Here is a 16,796-nt window from a genome sequence, read left to right as displayed (position 1 = left end):
TGGATAGGGGAAATACACATTAAGTAATTAACAATACAGTGTAGCAACTAAAGTTTCTGGATATTTGAACCTAAGATGGAGAGTTTTACTTTTTCCTTCTTTCCCTCCTTCTAAAATTGATTTTTTGACAGCCAAAATAATTGTGTTTTCTATAATCTTTTGCAGATCTAAAATATTTTAAGAACATCTAGTATACTATATATAACCTGCCCTGCTCAAACACTTTTGAATTAAAAATAGCTTCTTGTGAGGAAGAAAGATACTACATTAAATATATACATGAAAACATGTATATAATTTTCAGAAATGCTAAAATATGAAAATTATAATATAGTATATGACAGTAGAATCTCATTCATTATAAATTTGTTACTTCAGGATATTTTAAACTTGTTACAAAGTGCTGAACTCAGGAAGATATTATCTTTTTGGCTTTTGTTAGTTTAAGAAAAGTAGATAAATTGAGTGTAGCAGCTCATGTCAATATTCTCAGCTTCTTGGGAGGCTGTGGTAAGAGGATCACAAGTTTAAGGCCAGCCTGAACAATTCAGTCTCGAAATAAAAAATAAAAAGAGCTCGGGATGTAGCTCAGTGGTAGAGTGCTTCTGGATTGGATACCACCACCACCAAAAAAAAAATCAGATTAAAAACTTAGAAGAAACTATTGCCACTGTTGAAAGAAAATAATTTTATTACAGTGTTTTCTGTACTTAGACCTTTAAAGAATCAAATGAGTAAAAGATATTCAGTTGGGGTATGGAGAACAGGGAAATAAATGAATGGTGAGTTCCAAAAACTCACCAAATGTACCTTTGCCAAATAAGATTTTAAATCTTCATAGGCTGTCAGCATTAGTGATACATACTTTTATTTCTTTCCAAAGTTTTAATTTTTGTTCTTTTCAGAAACTTTTAAAACTGAAAGATTGTTTGGATTCAGAAAAGCAGTTGAGGTCTTTTATGTATTTGTTAATTTATTGATTTGGTATAATAAGTTATAATTATATATAGATTTCTTTTATATGTTACCAAAGACAAATCCAAAGCTGTCGAAAAGTAAGGGGCAGAGTAGTGTCACAGATTGTTCAGAGACAAATTAACAACCAGGTTCTAGGAAGGAATTCTTAGGCAAACTTTCAGAGTATAATCCAGAAGCAGGTTTCTGAAAATGTTACGTTTTGTGACATATGAAAATATTTGAATGTGCTTATTTAGCAATCTAGTTGAATATAGTGACTATGCTGTTACCTTTCTTCCTCTGATAACGTGGATCTGTCAACATTAGGATCTGTATCATTTCTCAGGAATTTATCAGATTTATTTGGAAAGAAATAGTCCCTAAAAGCACTTTCTGATTCACATGCTTTAATTGTTCAGTTCATTTTATAGTTTTATTATTATATTTAGAAGACAGCTTCTGTCTTAATTAGGATATAATTCTGCCCCTTGGAAATGTTTCTTAATCTTTCCAGGCATAGCTAATCAAACTTTCTTCTGTACTTCTACTGCCTCTAGCTTAAGTTGCTCTACTATAATACATTTATTATTATTATCTCATGTTGTGCTGTATAATGATTCCTTATTAGTAGTGTGTTTTCAGATTAAGGTGTTTTTCTTTTTCCTTTTAGTAATACTGCCTGTTTTACAAAATATTGGGTTTCAATGCATATATTTTGATTATATCAATCCCCAGTATTTCCCTCCCTTATGCTCCTCCCCCTCATTCCCTTCTTCTTGTCTAATAATAGTCTCCCTTCTACTTCCATGTCATCCCCCCACCACACACACACACACACACACACACACACACACACACACACACACACACACGAGGGAGAACATGTAATAGTTGTCCGAGTCTAACATTTCTTTCAACATGATGATCTTCAGTTCAATCCATTTTCCCGCAAATGAAAAAATTTTGTTCTTTATTGCTGAGTAATACTCCATTGTGTATATATACTACATTTTCTTTATCTGTTCATCTGTTGGTGGGTACCTAGGCTCGTTCCATATCTTGACTATTGTGGACTGTGCTGCAGTAAACATGGGTATGCAGCTATCCCTATAGTATTCTGACTTTAATTCCTTAGGATATATTCCAAGGAATAGTATAGCTGGATCAAATGGTAGCTCTGTTTTTACTTTTTTTTTGGTACTGGGGATCAAAGTTGGGACCTTGCGCTTACGAGGCGGTCGTCGGAACCACTGAGCTAAATCCCTGGCCCTGTTTTTACTTTAAAGAAGTGCCTTCATACTGATTTCCATAGTGGCTATACTAATTAATATTTTCATCAACAGCATTTCCTCCCACATCCTCACCAACATGTATTGCTTTTTATATTCTTCATGATACCATTCTGACTGGGGTGAGATGGAATCTGAGTATAGTTTTGGTTTGCATTTCCCTAATAGCAAAAGATGCTGCACATTTTTCATATACTTATTGGCCATTTTACTACTTTTTTTTTGGTACCAGGAATCGAACTCCAGTCCTTGCACTTGTGAGGCAGGCGGCAGAACCACTGAGCTAAATCCCCAGCCCCATTTTACTACTTTTTGAGAAGTATCTGTTCAATTTATTTGCCAACTTGTTGATTGGCTATTTGATTTTTTTGGTGTTTTTTGAGTTCTTTATATATTCTAAGTAGCTGCCAATGATTTTCTCTCATTCTGTAGGTGCTTCACTCTTTAGTTTCCCTTACTGTGTAAAAACTTTTTACTTAGATGGAATCCCATTTGTTGATTCTTGCTCTTATTTCCTATGCTATTAGAGTCCTACTCAGGAAACCTTTGCCTAGATCTATAGTTCAAGTGTTTCTCCTGTTTTCTTTTAGCAGTTGCACAGTTTCTTATGCCTAGGTCTTTGATCCATTTTGAATTGATTTTTGTACAGGGTGATAGATAGGGATCTAGTTTCTGTATCTTTTATGTTCCATTGGTCTGTGCGTCTATGTACCGGTACCATGCTATTTTTTGCTACTGTGGCTTTGTAGTATTATTTGAAATCAGGTATTGTGATATCTCTAGCCATGCACTTTTTGCTTAAGATTGCTTTGGCATTCTGAGTCTTCTGTGTTTCCATATGAATTTTACAATTTTTGTTTTTTCTAGTTCTATGAAGAATGTCATTGGTATTTTGACAGGGATTGCATTGAATCTATTAATTGCTTTTGGTAATACAGCTATTTTAACTATTAATTCTGCTCATCCATGAAAATGGGAGATCTTTTCATCTTCCAGTGTCTTCTTCAGGTTTTTTCTTCAGTGTCCTAAAATTTTCACTGTAGAGGTCTTTCACTTCCTTGGTTAGACTGAACCGTAAAGTTTTTTTGTTTTGTTTTGAATATCATGAATGGGATTTTTTTCCCCCCCAAATTCTTTCTCAGCCTGTTCACTTTTGGTGTATAGAAAAGCTATTGGTTTTAAATGCTGATTTTAGATACTACTTTGCTGAATTCATTTATCAGCCATGAGAGTCTTTTGGTGGAGTCTTAAGGGTCTTTGAAGTAAAGGATCATATCACCTGCAAACAAGGATAATTTGACTTCTTTCCTATTTGTATCTTTTCTTTCTTTCTCTTGCCTAATTGCTGTAGCTAAAATTTCAAATACTAAATTGAATAGGAACCATTCTTGGTTTAGAGGAAATGCCCTCAGTTTTTCCCCATCCAGAATGGTATTGGTTGTGGGTCTGTCATATGTGACCTTTACTATATGGAGGGTTACCTAGTTTCTGTAGAGCTTTTATCATGTCTAAGGCTTTTTCTGTATCAGTTAAGATGATCGTGTGATTTTTATCCTTGATTTTGTTTATGTGCTTATTGATTTGCATATGTTGAACCATCCTTGCCTCTCTGAAAAGAAACTAAGTTGATCATGCTATATGGTCTTTTTCAAGTATTGTTGAATTTAGTTTGTATTTTATTCAGGCTTTTTGCATGTATATTCACAGATTTTAAGAGTCTTGACAGCAGAGATGGAGTTTATTCATTGTTTATTTCATTCATTATTTGTCATCTAATGTGCTGATTCCCTGTGATAAGTCTGTGTGGGGCATATTAAGTTTTAGAGATGTTGATTATTCAAGATGGAATTGTTCTACAAGAAGTCAGCTATAAGGAGCTGAGGCTCAGGAGAAAGCTTAAGGCTGGGAATGTAAATTGTGTAGTTACACACATAAGTTTTAATATTTAATACTTTATTCTTCCCACTTCTTATTTTTCTGACGCACTTGTGTAGAGGAAGACCAAAGGTTACTGGCTGATGATTCCTACACTTCCGTCTCACTTCAACTAGAGCTTCTGTGGCTGATAGATGGACAACTCTTAGTATAGGAGAGTAGCATTGTGCCCAACCCATTCACCTTATTCTATACCATCTTTACTTTTCTTACTTATGCGGAAATATGTATAACACAGAGTTTGCCATTTTAACTTTTTTTTTTTTGTCGTACTTGAGATCAAACTTGGATGACACTACCACTAAGCTACCCACCAGTAGGTACTGGGGATTGAACCCAGGGCACACAAAGCTACATTCCTAGCCCTTTAATTTTTTTATTTTGAGAACAAGGTTCTCAACTGAATTGCTAAAAGTGCTAAGACTGGACTCAAACTTGGTGATCTTCCTTCCTACCTTAGCCTCCCAAACTCCCCTCTGCTGGAATTATAGGTGTGCAACAGTAAACCCTGCTTGCTTGCCTGCTTCCTTTATTTATTTGAGACAGGGTCACATTGTTTCATGTTCCACCCGTCCAGGTCATTTTAACTATTTTTAAGTGTACAATTCAGTGACATTAATTACATTGACAGTCACCATCACCACCATCCATCTCCAGAATTTTTTCATCTTGCCCCATTTGAAATTCTATATCATTAAATGTTAATTCCCTGTTCTCCTCTAACCCAGACCCTGGTAACCTCTAATCTACTTTCCACTTTATGGATTCATCTATTTTAGATTTTGAGGGTTTTTTGGGGGGGCTATCGGGGATCAAACTCAGGACCTTGCGTTTGTAAGACAGGTGCGGCACCACTGAGCTAAATCCCCAGCCCTATTTTAGATATTTTATAAAATAGAACCATACAATGTTTGTCCTTTTATACCTGGCTTACTTCACTTATTTCCAGTGTTATCTATGTTGTAGCATGTGTGAGAACTTTACTCCTTTTATAACTGAAGAATATTCTATTGTAGTGGCTATATCACATTTTGTCCATTTATCTGTTGGTGGACACCTTTTTTTTTTTTAAATAGCTTTCCTCTCCACTGTAAAAATATACTTGCTATTGTAGAAAATTAGGGCTATACAGAAAATATGCAGAAGATAATAACACAACCATAATTCTACCACCTCAGAGAACTACCTTTAGGCTTGTATTTCTTTGCCATCTTTTTATATATATATATATGTTAAACATAGTTAAGACTACAACTAGGTGTATAATGTAGAATCTTTTTTTCCCAATAGCATATTATAAAAATTGCTTCATCTCATTGAAAAACTCAAACATCATTCTAGGTATCCACATATGTTTTAATAATGGATATACCACAATTTAACATTTTTATTACAGGGCCAGTGGTTTAGCTCAGTGGTGCCACCGCCTGCCCCACAAACGTAAGGACCCAAGTTCGAGCCCCAGTACCAAAAAAAAAATCTGTAACAACATTTTTATTATGTACATTATAATTTTTGATCAAAGAACTATGTTGAACTATATATGTCTATATATAATTGTCTTCATTTTTGATTTCTTTCATACGGTTTCTTGGAAATGTGGTTATTGCCTGAAAAGGCAGGAAAATCTTTAGAACCCTCCTTTTTTTTTTTTGAGACAGGATCTTGCTATGAAGCTCAGGCTGGCCTTGAACTCGTGGCAGTGTTGCCTCAGCCTCCTGAGTGCTGGGATTACAGGCATGCATACCACCTCACCCAGCTTTAGAACTCTTTCTCCATACTGTCAAATTGCTTTCTCCAAAGAGTATGCCAGTTCACACTACCTTCACTGTACCCTTAGAAAGTCCTTGTCTCATCAGACTCTTGCCACCAGAGAATAAAATAAAGTGTAACTGCAGTAAACTTTAGCTCATATCTACGTTAATGGGTTGTACTTCACACTAGCATTTAGAAACAATCAAATGTGAGGGACACTGACAGGAAAATATGCACAAAGCTTATTTTCCTCAAAATCTGACTTCTGTCAGCCTCACAAAAAATCACAGACACTTATGTCCCTTATTCTTTAAAAATCCACTCTTTCACTCAAGATACAAGAAGAGAGGGCCGGGGATTTAGTTCAGTGGTTCTGCCGCCTGCCTTGCAAGCGCAAGGATCTGAGTTTGATCCCCGTTACCAAAAAGATACAAGAAGAGGAGCTGGGAATGTAGCTAAGCAGTAAAGGACTTACCTAGTATGCCCAAGGCCCTGGGTTCAGTCCTTAGCATTTGGGGATATGAATTTCAGTGATAAATATTTAAGTACCTTTAACTACAAAATAAAAGGCCAGTAAAACTTGATTTTAAGATATCTTAATTCTCAGATCTACGGCTAACTGGCTAAGTGGGGACTTTGAAAAAGAAATGACACAGGGCCAGGGATTTAGTTCAGTGCTTCCACCGCCTGCCTCGCAAGCACAAGGACCCAATTTCGATTCCCGGTACCAAAAAACAAACAAAAAAAGAAATGACATAAAAGAATTTAGACCTCTGAACTGAGACAGCGGCTATTAATAGTTATGGTCAAGTACAGTGTTATGAGGTTCTAGAAGTATTTATTGCTGTGTAGGAAAAAAATGACCATTAGATTCACCAAATAGAAGATAGAAAGCTGCTGTGACTAATACATGTGCCGTATTCAGGCCAATAAAGGCAGGGGTTGTTAAACTATTTGGTAGCACAGTGGGACCACCCAGAATGACTTAAAATGGCTCTGAGTTCTGTAGGTTAAATTGGACTAATTCAGAAAACTCAGAGCTACATGGGAAGTCACACCAAAGTTGTAGTCCAGAGGTCCTAGGCATCTTCATTGGGGCCACTACTGGTGCTGTTTGGGGAGTTGAAATCTGACAGTATTCTGTTAAACGGTGTAGGAGGTATTGATTCAGCAAATAACAGTGATTATCTTGTTGTAGACACTTCAGAGAATCCTATATCTAGTAAGGCTTGGTCTCTCATTTCAAGGAGTTCACCCTCTAATAGGGCCAAAGATTTGCAAACACAGTTATACTACAAGGCAGTTCTATGTAACAGCATTACTTATGAAGGCCAGTAAGTACATAACCTACTTAAAAGTTTTCACAGAAAGATCTGACCTGAGCCTTGGCTAAATGAAAATTTATAAGTAGAGACGCAGGAAATGATTGTTCTGCACAATGAAAGCCGCACATGTAAATGCACTAGGCTTGGGAGGATAAAATGGCTTCTGTTAACTACAAGGTACTTTGGATTGTTAGGGCAAAAAATTAGAGCAAAGGTGTCCTGTTTTTGGATTGGGATCTCAGAATGCCAAATAGCAACCTTTACCTTTGACTACCTTTAAGTGGGAAGAAAAAACCCTATTTTCACATAAAGGGGATTTTTTTTGGTTTTTTTGTACCTGGGATTGAACTCAGGACTTAGCACTTTCCAGGCAGGTGCTGTGTTGATGAGCTACATCCTTGGCCCAAAGGGGGATTTTTGACTGAAAAGGGGCCTAAGCACTGGCATAATAGCTAGCCTTTGTTTACTTGTGTGCTCCTTGTTCTTATTCTATACATATAGATTGTATGACTTGAAGTCTCCATATGAAATGCATATAGTTTACTTGGTGAATTTAACAAGGTCCTTATCCCTTCTTTTGCGTAAAAGGGTGGGGGAAGTGTCTAGTTGTTCTTGCTCATCCAAACAATTCATGGTTTGATGTTTCTTATAGCTTGTGCCCAGGAACATTATATAACCATGTCATGTGCTCATTAGGAAGGAGAGAATGTTAGAAATAAAATATTCTGACCTTTTAAACTTCTAGTGCTGTATTTCATTCCTTGTGTTCTAAAATTACCCCTTTCTGGACCTCTATTCATGAAGCTACATCTTTTATGCCACCTCATTTAACACAATCATGAATTTTTTTTCTCAGTAGTGGGGATTAAACTGCGGCCCTCACACTGAGCTACATCCCCAGCCCTATTTATTTGTTTGTTTATTGTTGTTATTTTGAGACAGCATCTCGCTGTGTAATTCAGGCTGATTTTGAACTCACTATGTAGCCCAGGCTGGCCTCAAACTTGCTGTGATCTTCCAGCCTCAGCCTCTCAAGTGCTGGGATTACAAGTATACGCCACCACACCTGGCCCTTTTTATTTTTTGGGACAGGGTCTTTCAAAGTTGCTAAATTGCCCACGCTTGGCTCAAACTGGTGATCCTCCCAGAGTGCTTAGATTACAGGTGTGTGCCACCATGGGTACTATGAATAAATTTATTTCTGTTTCACAATCTGAAATGGAGTTCATCTTAATTTTCATGCTAAACTCCAACAGCATTTCAAATTACAAAGACCTGTATTAGGATGCATAATTTGACTTAACATTCAGCCTCTGGATGGAGAGCTTAAACAGAAGAAAAATTCATGAATGTATTCTTTTGTCCCTGTGTTAGTCTCTTATTTTGCAACCAGTGAATATATATTGGCCATATCATATATTTTGTGCCATTTTTTTCACTTCTCTCCATTTGGACTGTATTCTGAGATAATAGTTCTCTGGCAAGCTTTCATAGGGCCAAAGGATTGTTTTGTTTTTGTTGTGTTGTTTTATTTTGCAGTACTGGAGAGTGAACCCAGGGCCACTCTCACTGAGCTACATCCTCAGCCCTTCTTACTCTTTTTTTTTTTTTTTTTTTTTTTTAAGGGGGGTAGCACAGGGTCTTGCTGTGTAGTTCAGGCTGGCCATGAACTCATTATATAGCCCAGGTTGGCCTTGAACTCTTGGTAATCCAGGTTATCTTCATACCTCAGCCTTCCAAGTGCTGGGATTACAGGCATGCACCACCATGCGTGATATTCTTTTTATTTGTTGAAACAGGGTCTTACTAAATTGGCCAGACTAGTTTTAACTTGAAATCTTCCTGCTTTAGCCTCCCAAATAACTGTGATTACGGCCGACCACACCTGGATAGAATTGAATTTTTATAAGGAAATTAAGTTTTGAGCATGAGAGTAATAGTGTAGGAAAGAAATTAAACAGTAAGTGGATAAATGCAGGTTGCATTCAAGTACTCAGTTTCCATTTAGTTAAGAGCTCTTGTCAGTATTTAACATAAAGGATTTGAACTGGAAGACTTCAAAGTTCAACTGAATTATGAAACAGTACTAGGAATTTCAATCTCTTGTGACTTTAATGTGTGCAAGTCAGAAGTGTCTCAAACTCCAATATTTGAGACTTCTCACACTGAAAGTATGAAATCCTTTATTAAACCGTGTGATTTGGGCTGGATTTGGAAAATATAGTCCTATCATATCCTTATTGGTTTGCCATAGGAAGATTATTTGATTCTAGGATAAATTTAGGGCAACATCTGATATCATGTCTGTTGGGAACAATGCTACATAATTCTAGAAAAAAATCATTTGAGTAGGCCTAGTTCTCCTGTCTACAGGCCAGCTAAGACATTCCAGACATAATTACATTTTGGCCTTTGGTCACAACTGAGACCTCAGTGATCCCTGGATAATGTAATGCTCCAGGACAAGACCACACCTGCGGGATATACCCGGGAGGAACCAGATCTTCATCTGCATAGTTCCTCATTGTTCTTAGATTTCCACTGCCCCCCAGTCTTTTGTTACACCTTGTTTATCCCAATGTAAAGTACTGAACTCTACATATCTGTTTCCCCATGTACTAAATAAAAAGTGCTACAATCTAGGGGGGTTTTGGTCTTTGCTGCCCAGAACAACACTGATCAGACCCAAAGCTCAGCTTCTTCTCATTTGTCTACCTTTCCTGTAATTCGCCGTGTGCTGCCGTGGCTCACAGGAGACTAAGACTTACTACAGAGGTTCTGGTAACATCCCCTTCCCCTGTTACCTACAGTGTCCACTAGTAGGTCCTTCTCAGGCCTCCCACATTTTTAGCCACTCTTAACATTTGACCTTTCTGCTGACACTGTAGCCATCTTCAGAATTATATAATTTATCTTTTCTAAATTAATATAAATTAAGCCATGATCATGAGTCTGTTTATTTAGAATAGCAAGATTGAATGCTTATTGTGTATGATACACGGAAAAGAACCTCAGGTACAGTACTGAGAGAGGGAAAGATACAGAATTGAAATAGTGATTTTTGGAAGGGAAATTATTAGTGGAGTTTAGTTATAATTTTCCAGGGATTTGTCTTTATTTTCTGTGTGTTCCAGGTCTTGCCTGAAATTAGAAGCCCCTTTCTTCCCCTTCCTTTCTGGTGCTGTCAGTGGTGGTGATCACCTCTGAGGAAGAGAAGCCCATTTCCCACTGACCATGAAGAACACTCAGCATCTCTGCTTGATTGTGAAAAGGGCAGTTTTTGGATGGATCATGAAATGCTTCTAAAGTAGCCAAGAGTTAACTCCCCTAACCTTTTTAATTTATAAGCATGTTACCACCAAGGTAACTTACCCAGTGGAATCAACTACATGGTGAAATCACATTATTTACACATTTAACTTATGGAAATTCAGCCGTACCCTCCCTTGCCAAAAGAAGCGGAGAGAAAGTATATGAATGAGAGAGAAAAATAACAACTTTGTTTTCAGTACAGGGATTCAAACCCAGGGCCTAGATGCATGCTAGGCAAGTACTCTACCAGTGAGCTACATCCCCAGCCATTTTTATTTTGTTTTGAGACAAGATCTTGCTAAGTTACCTAGGTTGGCCTCAGATTTGGAATCCTGCTTCAGCCTCTCAAGTAGCTATGATTACAGGCATATACCACCATACACAGCAAAAACTAACAATTTAAATAGTACCTGTTCAGCAAGTCCTGGCAGTGGAATAAATCATATCTGAAATAATCAGTTCATATTGGTCAAAGCTATAACCTCTATTTTTTTTTTTTTTTTGGTATCGGGGATCGAACTCAGGACCCTACGCTTATGAGGCAGGTGGCAGCACCACTGAGCTAAACCCCCGGCCCTGGTCAAAGCTATAGAAACAATGTTGGGATGATTTTAAAGGTTTTCCAGTTACTGATATAGCATGTTCAGGTAGGCAAGTGGGTGGGAGAGTTTCTTTAATATTTACAGAGATTACTGAAGGTTGTTGAGAAACTACACTTAAGACTTAGAAGAACTAGCCAGGCACTGTAGCATGTGCCTATGGTCCCAGCTTCTTGGATAGCTGAGGCAGGAGGATTGCTTGAGTCCAACATGGCAAGACCCCATCTCTAAAGAATTAGAGGAACTGACAAAATCCCATTAAGAGTGAAATGATAAGAGGCAATTGAAATTTTTGTAAATTTACTAAGTGTTCAAAATAGTGAAATACCTATTTGGTAAAATTTCTGAGTGTTCTTTGTGGATTTTCAGTGGTTATTTTTACCATACCCTGTTTCCTCTTTATATCCAGTCAGTCCCCCTAAGCAAGATGCTACCTCATCAAGTAACAATTGCACCAATTTATTTGATAATGTAAATTGAGTAAGATAATTGGTAGTTTCATTAAAAAGCTGGTTCTTGGTTGACAATTCCTTTTTTTCAATGTGGGCATGAACTTCCTTCTCATAGAAGTCTGAATTTGAAATCTAGATTCTATAATAAAATGACTTTTCTGACCATTCTACTAATTTGTGCCATCCCACACCATTGTATTTTATTGCTAGAGTCTTTTTCCACCTATATCCACTGCTTCGCTAATTACTACTTTGAAGTTTCATAGCTACTAAATAAAAAAACATAGTTGGCTAGATTCCTTTTTTTAAAAATTGGTACCAGGGATCGAACTCGGAACCTTGCACTTGCAAGGCAGGTGGCGGAACCACTGAGCTAAATCCGCAGCCCTAGATTGCTTTTTAAAAAAGGTATTGTTTTGGTTGTGTTTAGCATGTAAAGTACATTTTTTTCTGTAATCATACAGGTGAACATGATTAAAGATGATGGGACAGTTATTCATTTCAACAATCCCAAAGTCCAGGCTTCCCTCTCTGCTAACACCTTTGCAATTACTGGTCATGCAGAAGCCAAACCAATCACAGAAATGCTTCCTGGAATATTAAGTCAGCTTGGTGCCGACAGCTTAACAAGTCTTAGAAAATTAGCTGAACAGTTCCCACGGCAAGGTAGGTATTTCAGTTTGTTGGTACGTTTTCCCCTGCTCTCCACCTACTTCATTAAGGAACTTAATTATTTAAAGGTGTCCCATTTTAAATTGAGAAGATTTGCCTCAGTGCAGACTTTCCTTTGTATAATGTCACTTGAATGCTTCATAAAACTTTGAGCTTCTTTTAATAACTAATGTAGTGTAGCATAGGGGCCGGGGATTTAGCTCAGTGGTTCCACCACCTGCCCTGCAAGTGCAAGGACCTGAGTTTGATCCCCGGTACCAAAAAAAAATGGTAATGTAGTAGTATAGCATATAAAATATTCAGATTCATTATTTTTGTACTATAGATATACTAACCATAAATTCTTGATTTCCAAGATAGTCATGATTTCAGATATGTGTTATTGCCCCTCACAAAGAGTCCTGTATTTCAGTGTACTGTACATACTGCATAGCTAGATACTCTGAAAGAAATAGAAAAAAATTTTTGATACTAATTTTTCTTGGAGAACAAGGCCACTGTCACTTATTGTAATGTATTTTCATTCAGACCCATCTGAATTATTCCATTTTGCATATAAATTTTACCTGTACTGCACATTGAAATCACCAGCTATATTTAGTGTATATCCAGTTGTTAAAGTTTTATTAATTTTATTGTTAAGCAAAAAACTATGAATGGATTTTAGATTGATAGTGTTTAGCTTTTTCTAAACAACTATGTGAGATTTAGACAGGAAAAAAGAATACTGTAAACATATAACTGTTCTGTAAAGGTCTTTGTTCTTCGTGACTAATAGTAAACTTTTTGTAGTGTTGGATAGCAAAGCACCAAAACCAGAAGACATTGATGAAGAAGATGATGATGTTCCGGGTAAGTGACATTTCTTTAGTTTTAAGATTTTTTTTTTGGTACGGGGATTGAACTCGGGACCTTGCGCTTGCAAGGCAGGCTGCGGAACCACTGAGCTAAATCCCTGGCCCTTTAGTCTTTAAGATTTTTAACATACTGTTTATCTCATTTCACTAATTGAATAGGTGACTTTCAGGATTTTGTTGACTGTGAGCTCTGAATTTAAATTGATTTACAATGATGTGGATAGGATCTAATGAAAAAGAATAAAAGTTCCCTTATTAAAACATAGAATCAGATTTTCATACATACAAATTTTCTGCTGCCTACATTATATTGAAATTACTGTGATTATAAATTTGCATAGTTATATAACATTTCTATGGGAATTATAATTGACATAAGAAAATGCCTTTCACCTTAGTAGTTTGCATAGACCAAAAAAAAGAACATTTCCTTCAGATTATTGTTTTAAAACAGATAAATGAATCATAATTAGTGGAATGCCATTAGTTCATTTCTGTATGTTCTATTCAGGCTAATTCTGTTGCAACAATTTTGTCTTCATTGGGATTTGAAGTTCAGTATTCCATTTACTTTGTTTTCCCCTTTTTTTGACTCATTTACTTCTTTGGGGTTTTTTTCAGATCTTGTAGAAAATTTTGATGAAGCGTCAAAGAATGAAGCTAACTAAAATCTTTTCTGGTGTTTGGAAGCTGGCATGGACTAGATTTAACAAATCAGCTATGTGGTTCCAAAGTGTTACCGACACAGAGAACATCATCTGTTACTAGTTCAGTAATATAAATATTTTGTATATTAATAATGCTGTTTGTTCAGCATTTTTCGGTCATTTGATTTTGCATTTTGCACTTCCTACCAGGATCTATTCTTTTGGTCAAAATATGAAGTATTGGTACAGTTTGAGGGTGTTTGGGGTTTTGATTCTTGGATTTTTGTTGGGGGGGTTAATTTTGGTGTATGTATGTATATGTATGTTTGTGGGTGTGTGTATACACAACGGAGAACAAATTGAAATACAGTTCTATTTATCCTCTTCCTCCAGTAGAAATAAAACAAATCTTTACATTTGCTACCTTTTTCCCCCCAGTAATACACAGAATTAATGAAAAATGAGTCTTTGATTTCAAATCTGAAGAGATTTTTACTGTTGGAGGTTTGGTTTTAATTTGTTTGGTTAACTGCCATATTTTTCATACATTTCTCTGGGTTTAAGATACCTTAAGGGGAAAAAAAAGATATTTTAAGGAGCAGGGCGTGGTGGCGCACACCTGTAATCCCAGCACTTGGGAGGCCGAGGCAGGAGGATTACCTCGAGTTCCAGGCCAACCTGGGCTGCATAGTGAGTTCAAGGCCATTATGAACTACACAGTAAGACCCTGTCTCAGAAAACCAAAAAAAATTTTTTAAAGATGTCTTAAGATATTTTACTACTAGTCTCATGCTGGAGTAATGGGTCACTTATCTTTGGTGTAGTTACCTTTGATTCACTTACCTGGTCAGACCCAGAATTTCTTTTACTCTGTTACTTCCTTTTTTTCTTTCCCATTTTCCTTTACAGTGCTGGGGATCAAGCCAAGGGCTTCACACATACTAGGCAATTGTTCTGCCACTGACCTATATCCCCTCCACCATCTTTCTCCCTAAATGCTTTCTTTCCCTCCTTTTGATCTTTAAGTGGCCTGGTCAGCTTTTGGTAATACTGTTCCTTATCTTCCACCTAGCTTGAGAAAGATGTTCTCCTTAGAGTTAAGGGACCTCTCTTTGTTGTAAGATTATGTTCCCTCATCTTGAGGAACAACAGTTCATCTTCAAGTTTTTATTTCTGCTCGCTTTTACAGTTTGGTAGATTTCAAACTGGAATAGCTAGCATGTGCTTGCTAATACTTTTATGCCAGCCTTACCCTGTATCCTAACTGTTCTCAATAGGTACAAGAATGCTTCTTTCAGCAAGGTTAAAACTGGGAATGTCCTTTTGATTGGGAAGAAAATAGGCCATAGGCTCATCCTCCAGCACAAATGGGCATTCTGTGAAATGATAACTGGCCCTAGAAGGATTATTTCATTCCTACTCTTAGCCTTGAACCTACCTCTGGGTTGGATTTTATTATGTAGCTGCTCACAGTAACCTCCTACATGCTTAGAATAATGATTTGTGGTGAGCACTGGTAAAGTACAGTATTTATTTTTTCACCTCCTTTCAGAGAACTTGGAGGTAAACTGCATTCATTCACTGAAGTTTCCCTGTTGCTATCTGATAGAAGCTTGGATTTTGCATATCAGCTTATAACCAATATTTTAGGATAAGATTTAGAAAATCTGTCATTTCCTGGCCCATCACCAAACTACAGTTTAACCTTGCAGCATATCAATTTTTTGTTTTTAAGCTAGATATCTTTTTTTGGTATCTAAAGTGCAAGACCAACAATTTAGCCAGGTGTGGTGGCACACACCTGTTATCCCAGCACTCTGGGAGGCTGAGGCAGGAGAATCGCCATGCCATGAGGCCAACCTACGCTACTTAGTGAGTTCAGGGACAGCGTGAACTACATAGTGAGAGCCTATCTCAAGGAAAAAAAATTTTATTGAGGGATCTGTAGACATGAAGGGAAAAAAACTTGTGTTTTTTCATCCAAACACTTCAACCTATTTTATAAATCTGATTTCTGTTATGTTTTATATAATATATGGACTTAAAATAACAGTAACAAAATAACTACGAAAGAGAAATATATTTCCTCATGTGCTTCTCTTATTGTTGTCAGATTTTCTTTTGTATTTCTCCTGTTTCCCACACCCAAGTACTTTAGTGATAAAATAATGTCTCATTGTTAGACAGTCTAAACATAATCCAGGATTCGTTCCTCTCAGTACCCTGAATGGGGCACATTGTAGAGGAAAGAGAAGTAGGAGGACTACTTCAAATGATTAGGGACAGATAAGAGAGAGAGTACAGAGAAAAATGTATCTAGAGGTGACCTGTGTTCTTGGGCAGGTCACTGAACTATTGTGACATTCATCAGTTAAATGAGAGGTTTCTAAATCTAAAGTTTCTTCTGCTGTTGCAGTTCTGTGAATCTCATTTTTAAAATTCTCTAGGTAGGCTGGGGATTTAGCTCAGTGGTGTCACTGCCTGCCTTACAAGCGCAAGGTCCTGAGTTCGATCCCCCATACCAAAAAAAAAATTTCTGTATGTAGGGTATTACAGATATCTTTATTTTTATCAATACTCACAAAACTATGTACCTGGTTCTTCCTCTTTTTTCATTTTGATCACAGTCTAGGTACTCATCCAGAGAATATCTATTCCTGGGGGTATAGCTCAGTGGTAGAGCATTTGACTGCAGAGAATATCTATTCCCTTTTACTCTGTTGACAGCAACTCCTAATGGCTAGCCTTTTGTGTGTACAATGAGCCAGTATTCTTTTTTGTTTTATATTTTTCATACCTTCCCCTTTTCTGGACAAAGCATATTGGAATTTTCAACCTGAAGAAATATTCCTGTGTTTAGAAATATTCTTGCTAAATGTGTGCTTTTTACTAAGGTTAGGTGTTTTTTCTGTTGTTTTTATTTTTGCCAACATAACAACTATAGCAGCATTTTCTAAGGAAGCTGACCTAAAATTTGGGGGATAATTCAAGAAATG

General features: G+C 36.8%; 1 protein-coding gene across 3 annotated transcripts in view; it reads left to right on the top strand.

Moving 5' to 3' along the window:
• Btf3l4 (basic transcription factor 3 like 4) overlaps positions 1–15,903 on the top strand; it is a 28,053-nt gene extending 12,150 nt beyond the window's left edge. For 2 of the 3 annotated variants that reach the window (XM_004869247.3, XM_004869249.3), the window contains 3 exons: positions 12,089–12,290; positions 13,089–13,148; positions 13,775–15,903. In XM_004869247.3, the coding sequence (XP_004869304.1) occupies positions 12,089–12,290; positions 13,089–13,148; positions 13,775–13,821 (309 nt within the window). In that variant the 3' untranslated portion in view covers positions 13,822–15,903. The remainder of the gene's footprint in view (positions 1–12,088; positions 12,291–13,088; positions 13,149–13,774) is intronic. The other variant, XM_013067267.3, reaches the window with a different exon arrangement.
• Positions 15,904–16,796: the final 893 nt, after the last annotated feature.

The sequence above is a fragment of the Heterocephalus glaber genome, unplaced genomic scaffold (genome assembly GCF_053883595.1).
Source record: "Heterocephalus glaber isolate CG9 unplaced genomic scaffold, H.glaber_assembly_v1.0 deba00001451, whole genome shotgun sequence".
Lineage (NCBI taxonomy): Eukaryota > Metazoa > Chordata > Mammalia > Rodentia > Bathyergidae > Heterocephalus > Heterocephalus glaber.
Note: the sequence above shows the minus strand (reverse complement) of the source record. Positions and strands in the feature narration are given on the sequence as shown.